The sequence below is a fragment of the Convolutriloba macropyga genome, chromosome 1 (genome assembly GCF_964194025.1).
Source record: "Convolutriloba macropyga chromosome 1, txConMacr16.3, whole genome shotgun sequence".
Classification (NCBI taxonomy): Eukaryota; Metazoa; Xenacoelomorpha; order Acoela; family Convolutidae; genus Convolutriloba; species Convolutriloba macropyga.
Window position 1 is genome coordinate 47139714 of NC_134468.1, and position 19830 is coordinate 47159543.

The window sequence follows — 19830 nt, forward strand, 5'->3', positions numbered from 1 at the left end:
TGATTTGAATTTGGTATTCTTACCAAGTAAGAATTTAACTGAACAGTTTTGCTTTCAATTTAAGTGTTTTCTCCGAAAAATATTAGCCAGAAATTTGGGAACGACTTGGAGTAGGAAGCGGTTCACAAAAACCCTTGTAATAAACTTGCAAATCAACGTCAGCATATAAAATCGACTATATCGCAGTCTTTCCTTTCCTTCAACAATCTTTTCTTTCTTTTCTATCGAATTATGAGGTGATTATTATGAGGTATGAGGGGGGGGGGGGGGGGGGGTCGGAACATCATGTGCGCACTCAAGTTATCAAGCCTCGAGCCTCCTTGTTTTTGTTTTGTAAGCTTCAATTGGAAATTAATTGGCAACTGGTGCTGAGATTGAGGCATGGATATAATTTTCTTAACGAGGCAGACGTCACCTGGCTCTTGATAAACAAAAGGCATTTACCACTGTTGGTCAGCTGTTCTCAAAAATCTCTTCTATTATTCACTTAAGTTTTGAGTGGACAAAATCATAATTTGTGTAAAACACCAGGAGAACATAACTACTTTGTTCAAACGAAAAACTTCTCTCGAAAGTTAGTCGTCAAATAATTCCTAATTAGTCAAAATTTTGCTTGTTTTACCCATATTTGTGTTGACACATATTTGGCAGTTAAAAATCTACAAACATTTATTTACATATGATCACGATTATCATTATCACCTCATTGATATCATTTTCCAAATTCTCAGTTTTGAGGGCAAAATGTCAAAGTACCCTACAGCTATGTGACTTTTGGGTGCCTAAGTCGCCTATTCACTATGCTTTCAAATTATCTTATTCGGGAATCAGCCAATCACAGTGTTCGCTGAGAATGGAGCGCTTTGATTGGCCAGTTGGACTATATTGTGCCCCGAGTGGTTTCTGTGGTCTGGGTTTGGACCAGTTCAGAGATTGGAGTTCATTCGTCTCTTCAGCTGTTCAGCCAGTGGGTGAAATGTGTCGTGTGATAGTTGATGTGGTCAAGAATAGCTGCTATCAGTTCATGGACATCCTTTTTCACACAGGAATCTTGAGAAGTGAATTACATTTTACAAAACCCAGAACTTCGCAAGATTTTTTCTGCGAACTTGTACTTTCACATGTTAGAGAGCTTAGGATTTCCTCTCTGTGATTTTTCTTCTCGCACAGGCAATATGTAAGATAAGTGCGGAAGTTGTGGAAATTATATTTTTATGAATTGCAATGACACCCATGCAAAAATGTTCATCAGATAAATCGTCTGAAGTTCCCAATTGCCGAAATAGTCTAAGATACTCATTGAAGACGCATTGCATTAAAATGATAATTATGTACCATTTATCCGCTAAAAGGTATTTATTTCAAAGGGGTTATCAGCGCATTCATATAAATTTCGGAAAAAAACGGGGCTTCATTATGCTGCCAGTAGATATTGTTTTAGGAGAAATAGGAATTAATCCAAATATGAGATGTATTTTTGATTGAGAAGTTAAAACTCATATTTTGTCAGCTCTGTTTACTGCTGATATTTTCTACAGGCAAACACAAACACAGAGACGCCCACAAACACAAACATAAATACACCTACACACACACAAACACACACACACAATACACAAAAACACGCACGCACGCACGCACGCACGCACGCACGCACGCACGCACACACACACACACACACACACACACACACACACACACACACACATATATATATATATATATATATATATATATATATATATATACATATATAAGATTTTAAATAATCTCTAATTGGGCGTCAATGGGTTTTGAACTTGACCATGAGAAAGTTGAATATTGGAAAAGGCGTCAACCGATGTAAAGTACTGTTTCGATCATCAGAAAAGAAAAGAATTTGTCGGCTCCAAATCTGATCGAAATCACAATTGTGTACGTTCAATCCGAAACAATTATGAAGAAAGTTCCATTTTTTGAGCGACAATATTCGAAAAAAAATTCAAACTTTTATCGATTTAACGGATAGGAAAATGAAAATAAAAAGCTATAGTAACATATGTCTTAAGGGACAATAAAACTGATATCATAAAGAAAACGCGCCTAATCCGATTTAACTTACGCATTCCCATAAAATGCTTTGCAAAATATTTATTTAACAATTCCGTTGCCAAAATTTTACTCCATTTAAAAATTTTCTTATTTTCTTCAGTTATCCATAAAATACTTAAAATACAATAAAATGACTTCTATGAAGGCCAATTATACATTTGTAAAACTGATAGATTAATGCTGGTTGATTACGGTTTCAGAACTTTCTACTTGGCTTAAACAAATTGGTGATGAAGTACTATTAAGGGACAAACAACTAAACCTGTTTTTCTTAAAACTTGCTAGAAAAAAAATAAAAATGAATGTCAATCCAAGAAATTACGCAAACATAATTCCCTGCGCTTGTTTCATTTTAAGGTTGTTGTGTAATATAGTTGAAATTCTCGTTAATTTTTTAAAACAATACTTCTCTCTGTTTCTTTGTTACATGAGTCGGGGAGGATGTAAATTCGTCTTCTTTGCGTGCCATATCATCTGACATCGGCAACCAATTCTCTCTCTCTCTCTCTCTGAGCCTCGTGAAATCTTCAGTGGTTGTGGCACGCTTTGAATTGATTCATTAACTTCAATCTTTGTCGCAAGTCATCACTTGATATTCAATCTTTTCTTTTCTCATCACATGTCCATAAATTGAACTTGTCGCTTGACAATAATATTGAATAGGCATCGCTGCCCTCCTGCTCGGACCAGCACTTCTTCGTTACCGACTTCATTATACCGCTTGATTCGCAGCATCTTGCGGAGGAACCACACTTTTAGAGTCGTCAATTTCCGTCGATCTGCTTCAAGTATCGTTCATGATTCGCATCCATACAGCAGAATGGTAAGGACGCAGCAGCGCCAGAGTCTAAACATCAATCCCAAATCCAGCTTGGGGTTGCAAAGCACCGATTTCATCTTGAAGAACGCGCTTTCGGCCTGGATCATTTAGTTGCAGATATCTTCGTGCGATCGCCCATCAGCCGACAATTTAGAACCCAGGTACACGAAGCATCTGACTGTTTTCAAAGGAGCGCCATCGAGAAAGATATTTGCTGTAACGGACTCAGGGTTCTCGATTTTATCATCACTTCTGTCTTTTTGGCGGTGATTGACATATGAAACTGTTTGCATTTCTCGTTGACAATGTCCGAAACAGTTTGCATTTCTCTCTCTGAGATGGACAGAAGGACTGTGTCATCGGCGTAACGGATGTTGGTCAAATGCACACCATCGACCATTACTCCACGACAACCTTCTGCTTCACTCAGAATTACTTCTGAGTAAAATGAGAACAGATCTGACAACATCACACAATCTTTTCGATCACCTCTACAGATGGATACTGGTTCCGACATCCTGTGGTCAAGTCAAACGACAGCTTAAAATAAAATACTTAAAATACCATAAAATGACTTCTATGAAGGCCAATTATACGTTTGTAAAACTGATAGATTAATGCTGGTTGAATACGGTTTCAGAACTTTCTACTTGCTTTAAACAAATTGGTGATGAAGTACTATTAAGGGACAAACAACTAAACCTGTTTTTTTTAAATTTGTTAGAAAGAATAAAAATGAATGTCAATCCTAGAAATTACGCAAACATATTTCTCTGCGCTTGTTTCATTTTAAGGTTGTTGTGTTATATAGTTGAAATTCTTGTTAATTTTTTAAAACAATACTTCTCTCTGTTTCTTTGTTACATGAGTCGGAGAGGATGTAAATTCTTCTTCTTTGCGTGCCATATCATCTGACATCGGCAACCAATTCTCTCTCTCTCTCTCTGAACCTCTTGAAATTTTCAGTGGTTGTGGCAAGCTTTCAATTGATCCATTAACTTCAATCTTTGTCGACCTCGAGACTTCTTGCCTATATTTTTTCCAGTCATCACTTGATATTCAATCTTTTCTTTCTCATCACATGTCCAAAAAATTGAATTTGTCGCTTGACAATAATATTGAATAGGCATCGCTGCCCTCCTGCTCGGACCAGCACTTCTTCGTTACCGACTTCATTACACCACTTGATTCGCAGCATCTTGCGGAGGAACCACACTTTTAGAGTCGTCAATTTCCGTCGATCTGCTTCAAATATCGTTCATGATTCGCATCCATACAGCAGAATGGTAAGGACGCAGCAGCGCCAGAGTCCAAGCCTCACTCCCAAATCCAGCTTGGGGTTGCAGAGCACCGATTTCATCTTGAAGAACGCGCTTTCGGCCTGGATCACTTAGTTGCAGATATCTTCGTGCGATCGCCCATCAGCCGACAGATTAGAACCCAGGTACACGAAACATCTGACTGTTTTCAAAGGACCGCCATCGAGAAAGATATTTGCTGTAACGGACTCAGGGTTCTCGATATTACCATCACTTCTGTCTTTTTGGCGGTGATTGACATATGAAACTGTTTGCATCTCTCGTTGACAATGTCCGAAACAGTTTGCATTTCTCTCTCTGAGCTGGACAGAAGGACTGTGTCATCGGCGTAACGGATGTTGGTCAAATTCACACCATCGACCATTACTCCACGACAACCTTCTGCTTCACGCAGAATTACTTCTGAGTAAAATGAGAACAGATCTGACAACATCACACAGCCTTTTCGATCACCTCTACAGATGGATACTGGTTCAGACATCCTGTGGTCAAGTCAAACGACAGCTTGCTGATGAAAGTACACGTTCTGGATTATCCTGAGATCTTTGTCCGTTATGTTCAAGTCGGATAAGAGTTCAGAAATGATGTTAAGATGGACTAAGTCGAATGCTTTCGTGTAAAAAACGAAACATCAGTAGACGTCCCGGTTGATTTCTATGCAGCGTTTGTTGAGCATACGGAGGATAAAAATTGCGTTTCGAGTATCTTTGTCCGGCATAAACCCATATTGGCACTCACTAAGCTCATTTTGCAGTACTGGTTTTATACGAGCTAGCAAAACCTTAAGGAGGATTTTCAGGGTGTGACTCGATAGACTGATTGTTCGAAAATTCCCACAATGATAGGCTCGGACTTTATTTGGTATTGGAACAAAAATTGAGTCCATAATCTCATGCGGTAAAGTTCTGGAGTCATAACATTCGTTAAACAATTTGCACAAGGATGCAACCTATCTTTAAAGAGTTTATAAAGATCTGCTGGTACGATGTCGCAGCCGCTCGCTTTCTCATTGGGCACTTTCATCAAAGCCTTCTCAACTTCATCGACCATAATTAGCTCACATGTAACTTCACCGCTGAGTTCAGTTATAACTTTGCGACTAGAATTGGAATAAAAATCCTGGATGTATTCCTTACATCTCTTTAAAATCTGTTCTTTGTCGAACAATATGTGGCCATCTCTGTATCTGATAAAATTGGTTGCACTTGAGTGTCCCGAGAACTTTCCCGTTATCTCTCTTATCCGTTCATGGCATTGTTTAGAGCTCGAGTGTTCTAGGGCTTCAACTTCGGCACATTTTTTATCGATGATGGCAGCCTTTACTACTAAGTAGGCCATCCGTATCTCTCGATCAAAAATTTTGTATTTTTCACAATTGTGTTTGTTCTGTCTTCTCGCTTCCATCAGTTGCAATATTTCGTCTGTGATCCACGCTTTGTGCGGCAGCTTTTCCCGAAGAGGAATATGCTGATTGAAGAGATCAAGACAGGCCCTTTTGACTTCCTCGCAGGTGCATTGCACGGGAAGCCTCTCCTCAGCAGCGTTTTTCACCACCGAAAGTTGGTTTGGACTAATTTTTTTTGCTGTACTGCTTTACTTTTCGTCAAGTTCTTCAGTGTGATTGTCAAAGCTGCGACGTCAGGATTGTGATCACTCCCACAGTCTGCACATGGAAATATGGTACAGTTGGAAACTGAATTTTTGAAACGGTCATTTAAAAATACATGGTCTTTTTGATTTCGTGCACGATCAGCCGGGCGCTGTCATGTGTATAACCGTCGTTTAGGTTTCCGCAACCAGGTGTTGGTAATGTTGAAGCCATTGCTTTCACACCAGGTACGAAGCATCAGTCAGGCTAAAGGCCGCACTATTTTGTATAATAGGCTCTCTAATTTGAACCATACGACCGCGATTACGAATCACAATCGCTGTGTCCAATCATAAGTCCTCAGAAAAGCCGTTTGTTTGATCCATTTTCTTATTTATTTTCCATCATAGTGCCGTTGCACTGGACAAAACAACTTGAAACGGTCATTTAAAAATAAATAGTCTTTTTGATTTTGTGTACGATTCCCCGGGCTCTGTCATGTGTATAGCCGTGGTTTATGTTTCGGAAACCAGGTGTTGGTGATGTTGAAGCCATTGCTTTCACACCAGGTGCGAAACTTCTCACCCGGGACATTTCTTTCTCCAAGACCATGTCGTCAGATGGTCTTGCTAGTCTGGCTGTTTCCAACCTTTGCATTGAGATCATCCATGACCCGGACAATTTCATGTTTCTTACGTTTTTGTAAAGCGGAGTTCAAGTCAGAGTAGAAGGCGTCAAAACTTTTGTCGTCGGACTTCAACGTGGATGCATAAACTTGTTTGACCCCAAGGTCAAACGGTTTGCGTGCAAACTTTGCCAGGATCATTATGTTCGATACTGGCCAGAAGCCTCGCAGAGTGTGAACGGATCGTCGCTTCATAAGTAGGCTCACTCCACTTCCCGATTCGTCTTCCATGCCTGAGTAGATGACTACGTGTTCGCCGCATATAATCATATCGTTCCCTCGCCAACGCACTTCTGCTAGGCCAAGGATATCTACGGCGAGCCTATCCATCTCTGTTTTGACGTTGGCTAGCTGTTCAGATCTCAATAACGTTCTTACGTACCATGTTCTAATCCTCAGATTGTTCTTTTGTTAGAGCTGACAGTAGCTTGATGACGGACGGTTCAGTCCTGTCCAACAGAGTTCCCCCCGAGCGCGACTCCCACCAGGGGATCGTTTACGTTGTTTTTCTGTTGGTTGTTTGAGAGGTTTATGGTCTCCTGGGCATAGAGAACTTGAGTGGTTTGTTCTTGCCTTTTCCAGACGACAGCCTCGTTAGCTCAGCGCCTTTACTCCAGGGACTGCCACGGGGAGGTGAGGTTCAAGTTTAGCCCTCGGATGTAAATTGAATTGACAATAAATGCCAGGGGGCTACCCTCTCAGATGTTAATTATAAAGTGTGAAAGGCCGCACTATTTTGTATAATAGGCTCTCTAATTTGAATCATACGACCGCGATTTTGAATCACAAGTCGCTATGTCCAATCATAAGTCCTCAGAAAAACCGTTTGTTTGATCTATTTTCACAATAATTCTTCTTCATAGTGCCGTTGCATTGGACGAAACAACTTGAAACGGTCATTCAAAAAAACATAGTCTTTTTGGTTTCGTGTACGATCACCCGGGCTCTGTCATGTGTATAGCCGTGGTTTATGTTTCGGAAACCAGGTGTTGGTGATGTTGAAGCCATTGCTTTCACACCAGGTACGAAACTTCTCACCGGGCACATTCTTTTCTCCAAGACCATGTCGTCAGATAGTCCTGCTAGTCTGGCTGTTTCCAACCTTTGCATTGATATCATCCAAGACCAGGACAATTTCGGGTTTCTTACATTTTTGTAAAGCGGCGTTCAAGTCAGCGTAGAAGGGGTCAATACTTTCGTCATAGGACTCCAACGTGGATGCATAAACTTGTGTGACCCCAAGGTCAAACGGTTTGCGTGCAAACTTTGCCAGGATCAGCATGTCCGATACTGTCCAGAAGCGTCGCATAGTGTGCACGGATCGTCGCTTCATAAGTAGGCTCACTCCACTTTCCGATTCGTCTTGAATGCCTGAATAGTTGACTACGTGTTCGCCGGATCTAATCATATCACTCCCTCGCCAACGCACTTCTGGCAGGCCAGGAAAATCTACAGCGAGCCTATCCGTCTCTGATTTGACGTTGGCTAGCTATCCAGCTCTCAATAACGTTCTTACGTTCCATGTTCTAATCCTCAGAATGTCCTTTTTGTTAGGGCTAACAATAGCTTGATGACGGTCGGTTCGGTCCTGTTCAACAGAGTTCCCCCCGAGCGCGACTCCCACCAGGGGATCTTTCACGCTGTTTTCCTGTTGGTTGTTTGAGAGATTCATGGTCTCCTGGGCATAGAGAACTGGAGTGGTTTGTTCTTGCTTTTTCCAGACGAGAGCTTCGTTTGCTCAGCGTCTCTACACATCGGAAACACTTACTCCAGGGACTACCACGGGGAGGTGAGGTTCAATTTTAGCCCTCGTTTGTGAATTAAATTGACAATAAATGCCTGGGTGCTACCCTTTCAGATGTTAAACATACAGTGTGAAAGGCCGCACCATTTTGTATAATAGGCTCTCTAATTTGAATCATACGACCGTGATTTCGAATCACAAGTCGCTATGTCCAATCATAAGTCCTCAAAAAAACCGTTTGTTTGATCTATTTTCGTATTAGTTTTCTTTCATTGTGCCGCTGCATTGGACAACACAACTTTCTAAAAAAGGTTTTAAATTTTTTGTCATAATCATGCAATTTCGCACCATCTGGATTATCAAATCATAATCCCGCGCTCTTCCGCACGCTGTTCCGTGGGATCATGGTTATTTTAAATCGCACAATTGTGAATTATTTCTCACTCTATGTCGCACATATATGCACTTTTTTGAACCATATCAACTACTCATTTGAACATCTGATAATGATGTCATTTTTAATCTGAACCACACGATCTGATTATAGTTCACAGTTTCGAATTTTCGTTTTTTTGTTTCGAAGTTTCAAAACTTCAAATAATCCCGCAGTGTGGAACATAAACATTTCGTCAAATAGGAAAACTTTGGGGGTAGTTCTCGCTAATTCAAGCTAACTGGAATCTTGGCCAATTTCGCTTCTGGTTCGTCCAATCATGAACATTTTTTGTCGGGGTCAACAGGTTCACATTTCTACTACCACTCCTCGGGAAAATTTCTCAACAAAAAAATATCGACTGACTGTCGGTAGCCTAATAATAAGCTAACAAATATAAATAATTACTAATAGCATTAATAATTTTTGGTTTTCATAATTTTGCAATATTTTTTTCTCTCAAACTTGGCTGTTTCTTTTAACTTTTCATTCACAATGTATGATATTTTGGCGATATTCATTCTGGTCTACCGTAAATGTACGCTGTATGAGGTTTTGAATACCAAAATTCATAACAAACGAATATAATGTCATCAATTTCTATAATATTAATTAAAGTTGTGTTAAAAATGTCCAAACATAATCGATTCTTCGCAGAAGCAACCTGGAGTTGTCTCTTAAAAGGAGCCAAGTACTGTCATCTCAAACTCCTGAGAGAGTGCTCAGATGTATTTGGAGGGTTCCAATGTACAAAGTGTCTCAATGGGTCTATTCCAGACACGCAAGATGACAAAAAGTGTAAAGGTAAGACTTTTATCAGTATCTAAGGAATTTACAGAAGCCAGTTTTAAGATATAAACTAACCTCATACTACGTATTTAGGGGTCCTTTGTGCAACAACAAAAAACCGGCTCTTTGATAAACGAATTTTTTTACGGTTTATAACTGATTTTATAAAGTGGAATTATGAGCAATGTTATCCCTCAAATGAAACACATTAAGTTGCTCGCTGGATCTATGCGTTTCTGCCCAGTGTTTTTGTGATCCCCTAGAATAGATCCGCTCTTTGATGGGGGCAACAAAACGGAATAGATCCGCCCATCGATATAACATTGAAAATGAAAAGCAGTCAAAACCAGAATTAGGTCTGACGGGGCGCATTTCTAACCGAAATAAAGATATTTTGCACCAGAAGTACAGTGTCTGGCGTGCAGCAAAAAAAATCACCAACGTCGGAACAGCAAAAAATCGAAATTCAGATTAGAGGTCATTTTGATCTTGGAAAAGTAGCGCGAGTTTGATATGAGACGTGTGGGTCTAGGAAATAAACCACAACGGAAAAAAACCCTCAAAGTTTTGGATAGGAAAAAAACCGCCACCGAAATAAACTCCCATTTTTAACTTCATTTTTGGTCGAGATAATTTGTTCGGTTGTGATAGTTTCATGTCAAGTCCCACGGGCCACTAAGGCATGGCCATGGCTAGCAAGGCATGATCAAACGAGTTAATTTAGTTGAATGGTTTTTTGCGTTTTAGCAAAAATTGCCGGAATCAGTAAGTTGCCGAAATCAGTAACAATGCGAATATCACGGACCAAATAGCCGACGAATCGGACTTGTTCGCACGCGCTTGCTTTCCTGATGCTAATACATGGATCCAGAAAGCATCTATACTGCTGAGTATATATATATATATATATATATATATTTATATATATATATATATATATATATATATATATATATATATATATATATATGTATATATATACTCAGACAAATGTGCTTTTGCCAACGAAATATGCGCAACTCGTTAAAACCAAGTGGGGTTTTTTCCGGACTAAAATTAAGTAGAATTTTTCCACTGCTTTTTTTTTCCAAAATCGGATACGTGTATAGTACCATACAGTTTTTTGCCATACAGACCCCTGTCATCGTTCCATGACTTTGACTTTGCATCTAATTTAGTATTCTGAACAGACACTGGAGACACTTGTGACAGAAACTTCCTCTGATGTATGGGGGTTCCAATTTCGTTGTTTGTGCCCCTGCAAACTCGAAGATCATCATCTGTAACGGTTCATAATAACGCAGGCGCTGAGGATCCCTCTGTATTATGTTCCACATGGACTTGCTTCATGTTGCTGATTGACTTCGAGTCTTCTCGGATTGCTTCGGTATTTGCATCGTTGTTGCTTTTCTATTTATCTATCATCATTACATCAATTGGTTCGTCAGGGGTTTCCACCCATTTTGATGATATCATTGATGTAGTAGTTGTTTTTTATTGCCTTTGGTGCGTTTAGATACTATTACGCCATATCGAGTCCCACCAGCTGCAAAACGTAATTCGCTGAAATTGGAGAGCTCTTTGCTCCAAATACGTGAGTTGGTATTTGTATATTTGAAATTGTTTGTTACTTTTTAGAGCACACAGAATCCACAAACAACTTCTGTCCTGCTAGGGAACTTGCGCTTGCAATTGAAAAAAAATTATTTGATGTTGGTTTTCAGGTCTAAATGCTCCTCACAAAATTTAAATGTTCTTCCAATCAACCCGTGCAGCAGATCAAGTTTTGCTATTAGTTGGCAGTTTAGGCATACCTCTTTGTACTTTGATGCAGCATCGCAAACACGTTTCACTTTGATGGGCTTGTTTGGTTTTAGCAATGCATGGGGTGGCAAGTATCATTCTTTCGCAAAGGTGCCTTTCATTATGGATTCACAGATTCGTCTAGTATCTTTTTGAATCCTTTTACACAACTGCATCTATTGACTGTTGATACATTTTTTTTTCAGATTCGGTTTCCTTAGGAATCTTTGCTGCAATGAGTAAAGCTGACCCAACGCTGAGCTGTAGGTGTTCAGCAGGTTTGGCTCTGGTTCATTCCGCAGCGTTCTTAATACAAACTGCTCGAATGTAGACATTGTCGTACACTCTAGCTTCTTTTGTGCCTGCATGCCTTCTTTGATTGACTGACGACGTTGATTTTTGGAGTGCAAATTTCTGTGTCCCACCAGGTTTGGGAAATCGGAGCCGCTTTCACATCTTCTTTGAAGGCAAAATGAGAATCATTTTGTCTTTTTTTCCCCGTCACAGGTCCACTGACTACCCATCCTAGCTTGGTTAGAACGGCTAAAAGTTTACATTGTAATCCTATCTTGTAATTCAAGGAGCGTTTTAGCTCGCAAGCAGCTTTATCGACTACGAACTTTCATCAAGTTGAAACTTTTGTTGGATAGAACAGTCAAGGGATAGAGGCTCTGCTTCAGCCTTTTGTAATCATTAGTTTTGATTCGCAAGAAATTAAGCTATTTGCAAACGCATTGATTGAATCACCCTTGAGAGCAGTATTTTATTTTATAACTAACCGTTTATGTCTTCACGAAGCGCAACATCGGTTCCTCGGGCTCATACCATCTCTTGCAAACTTTGATCTTTGAATGAAACCCTTGATCAACTATCGAGGAAAACATATAAATTCAGCCGTGGTCACTGCTCTGTAATGAGACAGGAACTTTGTGAAGAAAACACGTAATTTGGTTACTCTGGTTGACTGTTGTTGCACTTACGTCGGTTGTGTGATTGCACACATTCCTCTTCCATTTGGTTCTCTGAGTACAACCAGTGTTTTTGCTTCTTGGAACATCCAAATATACCTCGAGCATTGACTTTTCGACTTTTTATTGCATGTGCTTTGCACAGAAGTCCGTAATAAAAGCGTTCTTTCCTCAATGCTGCGTACCAATCTGTCACAACCATGTCTTTCAATGTAGAGCAAAGTTCCGAGTTCTATGAGTTCGATAAGTAGAGTCAGTAGGGCCTTCAGATTGCTCGTTTTCTAGGAGTCTGGTATTGGTCGTTGATCTATTGTAGCAAAAGTTATACTAGACCAATCAGGGCACTCGAGAGGTTTTTGCATCGAAGTTGTTCAGTTTCAGGTTAGTTTTACCTGAAATTCGCCGTTGTATCTTGCACAAGCTCTGGGGGAAGAGTCCCGTTCTTCAAAGCTTGCTGAATGATCGCGTGAATTTTGATACCTTGAGAAACGACTAATACCAGTCCAGGAGTTGCTTCGAAGCAAGCTGTTAACCGATCTGGCCTTAGAAATTTTTCGATTCTGCTGGTTCAGTTCGAGACATCTCGTTTCTTTGGTGTCCAGGTGAAGGGCGATTTGTCTCGAGCAACGGCTGATTGTGAGCAAATACCATAAATTTCTAATACTGTTCTCTTGACTTGGCGCTCTAGCTCACGCTCCGCTCTAGATCTTCACTCAGTAGTTGATGCTTCGTTTCGAATCATCTGAGTGCAATTTCGATCTCTCGCTTTCTTCGTTTGCTTCTTCGTACTGGCCGCAAGTTTTGATTCGAATTGAATGTGAAATTTCTGCATCAGTTCTTCACGTTTTTGCTTTGCTGAAGATGCTTCCAAAACAGTTTACGCATCTAGACCGCTTGCGGTTGCTCCGCTCTGTACATTTTGACCCACGGAGTTGTCTCACGTTACTCTCGCTTGCGTTCACTGCTTGAGTTGCGCTTGCACTCCGTTGCGTGCTTTAATTGTTCATCCAGAAATTTGCTGGGTATGGCGCAACCTTGTATCGACGATGAAGTTGCTGGACGATTTGATCCTATAGAAGGCCGACAGTTTTTTTGTTGACAATTTTTAGTTTGTTGGGTCGATCTGAGTCTTCGAATATTTTGTAACCAAACCTTTGTTTACTGTCAATTTGAACGTTAAAACTTGATATTTGTCTATCGGAATTTTGCTGATTGATAAAGTACAGCTTGAATTGACTTGTTGTTTCTTGCTTTCGCTTTGCTCATTAGTTTTTAGGAGGGCGCGCTCTTCGATTTACTTACTGTATTGCACTTTTGGATTTGCCTCGCTGGTGTTTTGCTATTATTGATTCGGTTTTCGTCATTTGTTCCCTTCGAGCTCTGCTGAACAGTTTCCACCACAGTTTGCCTTCCACTGTCCGGGTCAGTGGACCAAATGCAATGGCTGTTCTCCTATCTTACTTAAGGAAAACTTTACAAAATTCTCGCAAAGTTCTTCTCATCAGTTTCAAATCTTTAAAGATTTTACATTTTCGCAGTTACTTTTTTCTAATTCTTTATCCGCTATGCTGTAGGTTAACGTTGCATTACTTGATGCTCAGTTAGTCCAATTACTAATTGTTCAGCTATGCTGTTCAGCAAAATTGTTTCTCTCCGAATAACGAAATAGTTAATTTAAAAAAAAACAAATTTGTTCTGGTTTTGTTCATAACTCAATTTAACCTGTTGTAGTTAGCAGTTGTTAGACGTAGGGCTTTACAATATTTGAAGCCGATAAGGTTTATGTTAATAACCAATAACCAAAATTTTTATTGGCTTCAATAATACCAAAATTCACGGTATACTGGGCTCCGTTAAAGCCAGTAAAACAAATCCACAATAAGCTCTGCGCAAAGTTTTATTACTTAGGAACTTCTTCCCTCAGAAGAAAAATTTGAGAATATCATTATAAATTCTCATTCCACAAGTCAAATTTCAGCTAAACAGTACAATCACTAAGATAATTTACAGAAACAAGATACGATAACTAGTAATATACCGCTCAAGGAATTGTTGTGCTTCAACACGCATTTTCTGTCAGTTCTAAATGGACAAATTAACCAGTTTCAATACTGTGCTGCTTTTTTGTGTAACTCTGGTTTGAGTTTCACTTAACGTATGATATTCACGTACTAAAATAGTTACTAAAAATAAATGCTGACAAAATGAACAGAACAATTTGGTTTCGATAGAATGTAATGTTAAATCTTGCTTGTCATGCTACTCTAACTTCACTGCTTGATTTGACTTTCTATTTATTTGTTTATTAGTGAAGGCAGCTGCAACAGTAGCGCTTCAGACATTCAGTTTCTATCATAAATATATAGATCGCCAACATGGCATTTTTTTGCTTATAAGAGCGGCGAATGAATTGAGATTTTTCTAATTCTTGCTCACAACTGTACAAAAAAGTTTGTTTAATATTAACAATTTTTAAAATGTATCCCCAAGAGTGTTATAACTAGATCTTACAATCGACCAAAACACCAAAACAAGAGAAATATTCCAAAAATAGAAAATCAAACGGTCTTTATATAGTTATAGATCTTGTTAGTTTTAATAGTGCTTAGCTTTCTTTAAATAGTGTTACTGGTTTTTGATGGCGGTTGCATTTTATCTTATTGTCAATGGGAAAACAGATCCGTTTTAAGCCGGTAAAATTGATTATTTTTACAAACACCAACGAAAGTTGACAACCTAGCAATCTAATATCACGGTCCTTATGACACAAACAAAAAAAATGACAAGAATCAACAAAAAAGATACTTCCTATCGTGGCTATGTCACTCTTATCTGTACCCCGTGAAAGTAGGCGATTCCAGGATCTTCCAGGCATCTGTCATAAGTAGAATAATTGACCCTCTTCTGACAATTTAACAGGATTGTCATGACATATTTGTCATGCTGGATTCCAAATTTGGAATTGACCAACAGCGTGATATATACAATTAATGCTCAAAGCTGGTTTTAATTTCAGTGGTGTACGAGTGGAGCGAATGGGACGATACGGACCGGGTGACAGATTTCCTTTCCCCAAACTGGCTGGTCAGAAATATTACAAGGAGATGTTGGGAAGCAATTGGGGGAAATGAGGTTGATAGCAGCAATTGTAATGGTGATGCAGGAAAATTTGCAATTTCATACTACATAAGTCCAGGAAAAGAGAATTGGGAAGGTAATTCTGTCAATAGCATTAATGTAACTCTGATTTGGTTCGAAAAAGCAATACTCGAATTTATTCAGTAAATACTTAGAGACCACCATATGAGTTGCTGAAAAATTGCTAATACAGTCGTCTTGATTTGTAAAGACATTCCGAGGGGGGATTTTTCCGAAATTAATCAACAATCAAGCTTTTTTCGTTAAAAAATGGTGGCAGAAAACAGTTATTGTAAGACAGGGTAACAGTACTGGGTGCGGACAAGTGGGAGCGGGGCCCATCGAGGACGCTATCGCTGTTGTCTGCGTTTGTTCAAAAAGAAACATAGTGGGAATTCGTGACGCATACTTCCAAATTTCAACTACTTTCGATTAATGCCATGTTGCCCGCTTAAAGCACGAATTTCATAGCATAGTAGTAAAAAATTTGTATTTTTTTTAAAAGAAATGTACCCGATAAAGAGTACTAATTGCAACATAATGTAGGTTTCAGATGTTGGAGGATGTTGGATTCTTTTTGTTGGAGGAAATTTCAAAATTAAAGCACTCAGCTTGTTTGGACATCTGACGAGCACTTTCCGTCCCCAAATATGAACATTACCCCATAAGTGACCACTTGTCCCAACACAAATTTTAGGTTTTTCTAAACAAATTGTTCACTTCTACGAAAACCAACTTTGTCCCGCAGATTTGCACTCTAGTTCCGGATCTTTTGCGTCTGTGCCCCCAGTCTGTGCTCAGTGGGTGCATATAATTTGCACCCCACCTCCGACGCACGTGCCATACTTTTTACATATTGAATTACTATGTGCCATACGTTTTACATATTGAATTACTATCTAATGACACGTGCTCTTTAACGGGAGGGGGGGGGGGGGGGGTCATAACGTACTGGTGGGGGGGGGCAACGGAAAAGATCCCTAGTTCCATTAGTAAATAATAAAATCTAGCAGAAGAACAGCGCTTTCTTAGCAGGTTTTATTGAGCATAGCGTTTCAATTACACTAATAATTTTTGACTTTATTAAACTAATTTTGTATTCCACGAAAACCGCAATATCTTGCTAATTCGTCTGACCATAATTCTGAAAATTGTATCGTAGCAATTGAAGGAGCTGGGGGCCTTTCTGATATGGCTAGGACACACTTTCGAGTTTTTTTTAAACATCGTTCAATATTTTTCCAAAATTTTGAATTGAAATCTCTCTAAAATCCCTTTCAAATCTTAGAAAATTTGCGCTTTAGCGCAAAGCATGCTCTGAAAACAATTGATGCTCACAGCGCTGAATTTAGGCTGCACATAACTTTTTAATCTAGCTTTTTTTCACCATTCATAAACAGAAACAAAGTTAGATGTTCACCGTTGACTTCTGACCTCGGAAAGACTAAGACGAACTAAAAATACCCGTTTGTGTAGAATATTAAAACGAGAAAATGTTACTAACCTTGTAAACCATAAAGTTGATGACAAAATAAGTAATAAAGAGACTGTTAACGCGAATTCAAATAAAGATTGAAACCGAACAATTACTTTCAGAAGCATTGTTGAAAACAAAAGCCTAGAAATATATTGTGAAGCATTAAACGAAAGACTTACAAAAGGCTGATCCACTAGAATCGGGGATCTTTTCTTGTTGTGCCCCCCCAGCTTAGTGGGTGCATATTATTGGCACCCCCCAGAATCATGTGCAAGATTTTTACATAATGATTTCCCATGTAATGAAAAGTGCTATTTAATTGGGGGAGCGTAATGTACTGGGGGCACAAACGGAAAAGATCCAGAATCGGACCTAGCATTCTATTGTTTTGGCGCTATAAATACGATTGACTTTCCAAATCAATTTGAGACCACAGCTTTTTGAACCTAAATCTTTTTTCTAATTTAACTCGTTAACTTGCCAACTTGTCATTCTCCGCGGCAAAAGTCTTCCCTAGTTTTGGTTTTTCTAAGGTCCTAGAACTATTTGATAGAGTCCGTGTAGACTCTTCGAAAAAAGAGTTAGAAAATAATTAGGGACTTGTAGGGAATAATACCTATGTACACAAATGTTTAGTTGAGATTAAGCTCTGTGGTAACTTTAGTTTATAAGTTCTATAGTATCTATAAATTTAAGTTTGGCATTGATCTTAAATCAGCATAACTATTTAAGGAACATAGGTGGCTTTACAGAGATCATTGTACAATTTGAAAACCCGGGGTGGGGGAGTTGTCTATCTAAATTCCAAACTAATTTGAATACATGAAGATTCCTATGGTAAGAAAATTAAATAAGTTGAAGAAATTGAGCAACCTCGATTACTATCTAATTATAGGGAAAACAAAAAAGCTGACGAAAACAGGTGGCAATATGATTGGGAGGTATGCCAAGTTCCCAATACAACTGAGTTGTATTAATAAATCAATCTTTTGTCCTATTGATTACTAAGTTGAAGATGAAGAGAAGCTCGTCAGAGTTCACTCCACAACACAACCAGACGAGTATCAACCGCTTGAAAGAAGATTGTAAAGTCTATTACCCATCATGTATTTTAGAAGTACTGCAGACCGTGTTAATTGTCTACCTGGTTTGCTCATTCTTACTTAATGGTTTAGTCCTACTCGCCATGTCTTCTACGAACAAGCAGCCCTACTCTCAGTGTGGCTTACTATTTTAGTCTCCAGAGTAGTGCAGCGATCAATAACCTTAAAAACACTCTTGTCTTGTGGGTAAATGCAATCGCTCTTTTGCCGGCCAAGTCCTTGGAGCTCTTAACTTAAACTAGAGATTGATCTCTATGAAACCACCTTTGTTCCTAAATTAGTTATGCTGATTTCAGTTCAATGCCAAACTTAACTCTATTGAAATTATAGAACTTATAAACTAAAGATGTGAAGTTACCACAGATCTTAACCTGAACTAAAACTTTTTCCTTACAAGTGTATAATTCCCTACGAGTCCCTAAATATTTTCTCTTTTTTCAAAATCCGAGTCTAAAACAACTCTATCGAACAGTCCTATGACCTTAAGAAAATCGGAACTTAGGCAGGTTTTTACGGCCTGCATATTTGAATTCAATTTAAGGGATTAATGACACCCCACGCTTGGAGAATTCCTTCACTTCTTTTTTCTGTCAATTGGTGGGCTTCTGCTGTTGTTGAGCTTCGTTTTGGCTCCAATGAACATGGTTTCGTTTCTCCTGACTGCCCAATAATGATTAAAGCGACTATAATCATCAATAGGAGGAAAGCAGTCAATCCAAGTACATCGGGCACTTAATTTAAAACGCTCTTTTTGGGAGATTCTGCACTATAGATGTCAAAAATATCCAAGTTACTTGATGGAGTGTTCATTAACTTCCAGCGAAGGCGTCTGCTCAAGTCCCAATGTAACGTGTTTCAATAGTCTCTTCTGGTAATTGATTCGTTTGCCGTCTGTTTGTGTTCGATTTGTGGTAGGATGGGTATTCTGAGATCCTTCTTGAGTAGTGAAGGAGTCTCTTCGTTGATAATAAAGCAATAAAGCCGGTTTCATGTGGGCACATACTAGCTGAAGGATAAATTATTGAAGCCCCAAGCGAAACTTCGATCCGCCAGTCTCAAGGTGGCTGTACCAGGTTGACTTTCTTGCACTTTGTTGCTCCGCATTTGATGGTATGTCGTGTTTAGCAACCAGTAATCAACATTTGCAACCGTCATCAAAAAGATGGAATCGGCCAATTAAATTGCGGTGGGTATGGTGGAAAGATGAATAACATGGTAATACCAGTTTAGCATGGCTGCAGCCTCCTGTCCATAGAATAGGCTAGGCAGGCAGCTGGACTGTTGATTTCGAGTAACGGGCAGAGGAGTGGTGCAAAGTCAAAGCGTCTTTGATCATCGGCAGGAGTAATAGTATCCCTTATCAATCACTGCAAACGTCGTGGAGGCGTGTGAAAGCGAAATCAATTTGTTTTTGGCGGTTTGTGTAGTAGCTGTGCTTGAGTTCCCGATTAATTGGGTCAAAGGTTTTGTTTTGAACCTTTTGTAGTCTTTTGTAACGTTTTTTCTAGTTTAGGAAGATTTCCATGTTCGCCGACATAAACGTTGCGTAGTAGTTCCAGTTAGTAGTAAAGGGTAAGATGTTCATTTGGGATGGATCTAAGCTTGTCATTGAGTTCCTGTTGATCTAAAATCAACCACAGAGTATCTGGCTGAACGACCCGAGAGCGAATCTTCCCACCAGCTATTTCTTGGAAACCATCTGTCAATTTATTGTTGTTTTCTATCAACTCAATTTTATACGACTGAATTTCTGATTGAACGGACAATAAGGAGAAAGAGATGCTGTTCCGCAAGTTTTGAGTTTTGAAAAAGAAAGTGAAGACCATTATTTTGCCTATGGTTGCATATTTTTGCTCGTTTTGCATATAGTCG

The 19830-nt window shown here is 39.2% G+C and overlaps 1 protein-coding gene across 1 annotated transcript in view; it reads left to right on the forward strand.

Moving 5' to 3' along the window:
* Nucleotides 1-730: 730 nt before the first annotated feature.
* LOC142349585 (uncharacterized) overlaps nucleotides 731-19830 on the forward strand; it is a 117086-nt gene continuing 97986 nt past the window's right edge. The window contains exons 1-3 of the mRNA XM_075401251.1: nucleotides 731-1058; nucleotides 9338-9484; nucleotides 15257-15454. Of these exons, the coding sequence (XP_075257366.1) occupies nucleotides 854-1058; nucleotides 9338-9484; nucleotides 15257-15454 (550 nt within the window). The 5' untranslated portion in view covers nucleotides 731-853. The remainder of the gene's footprint in view (nucleotides 1059-9337; nucleotides 9485-15256; nucleotides 15455-19830) is intronic.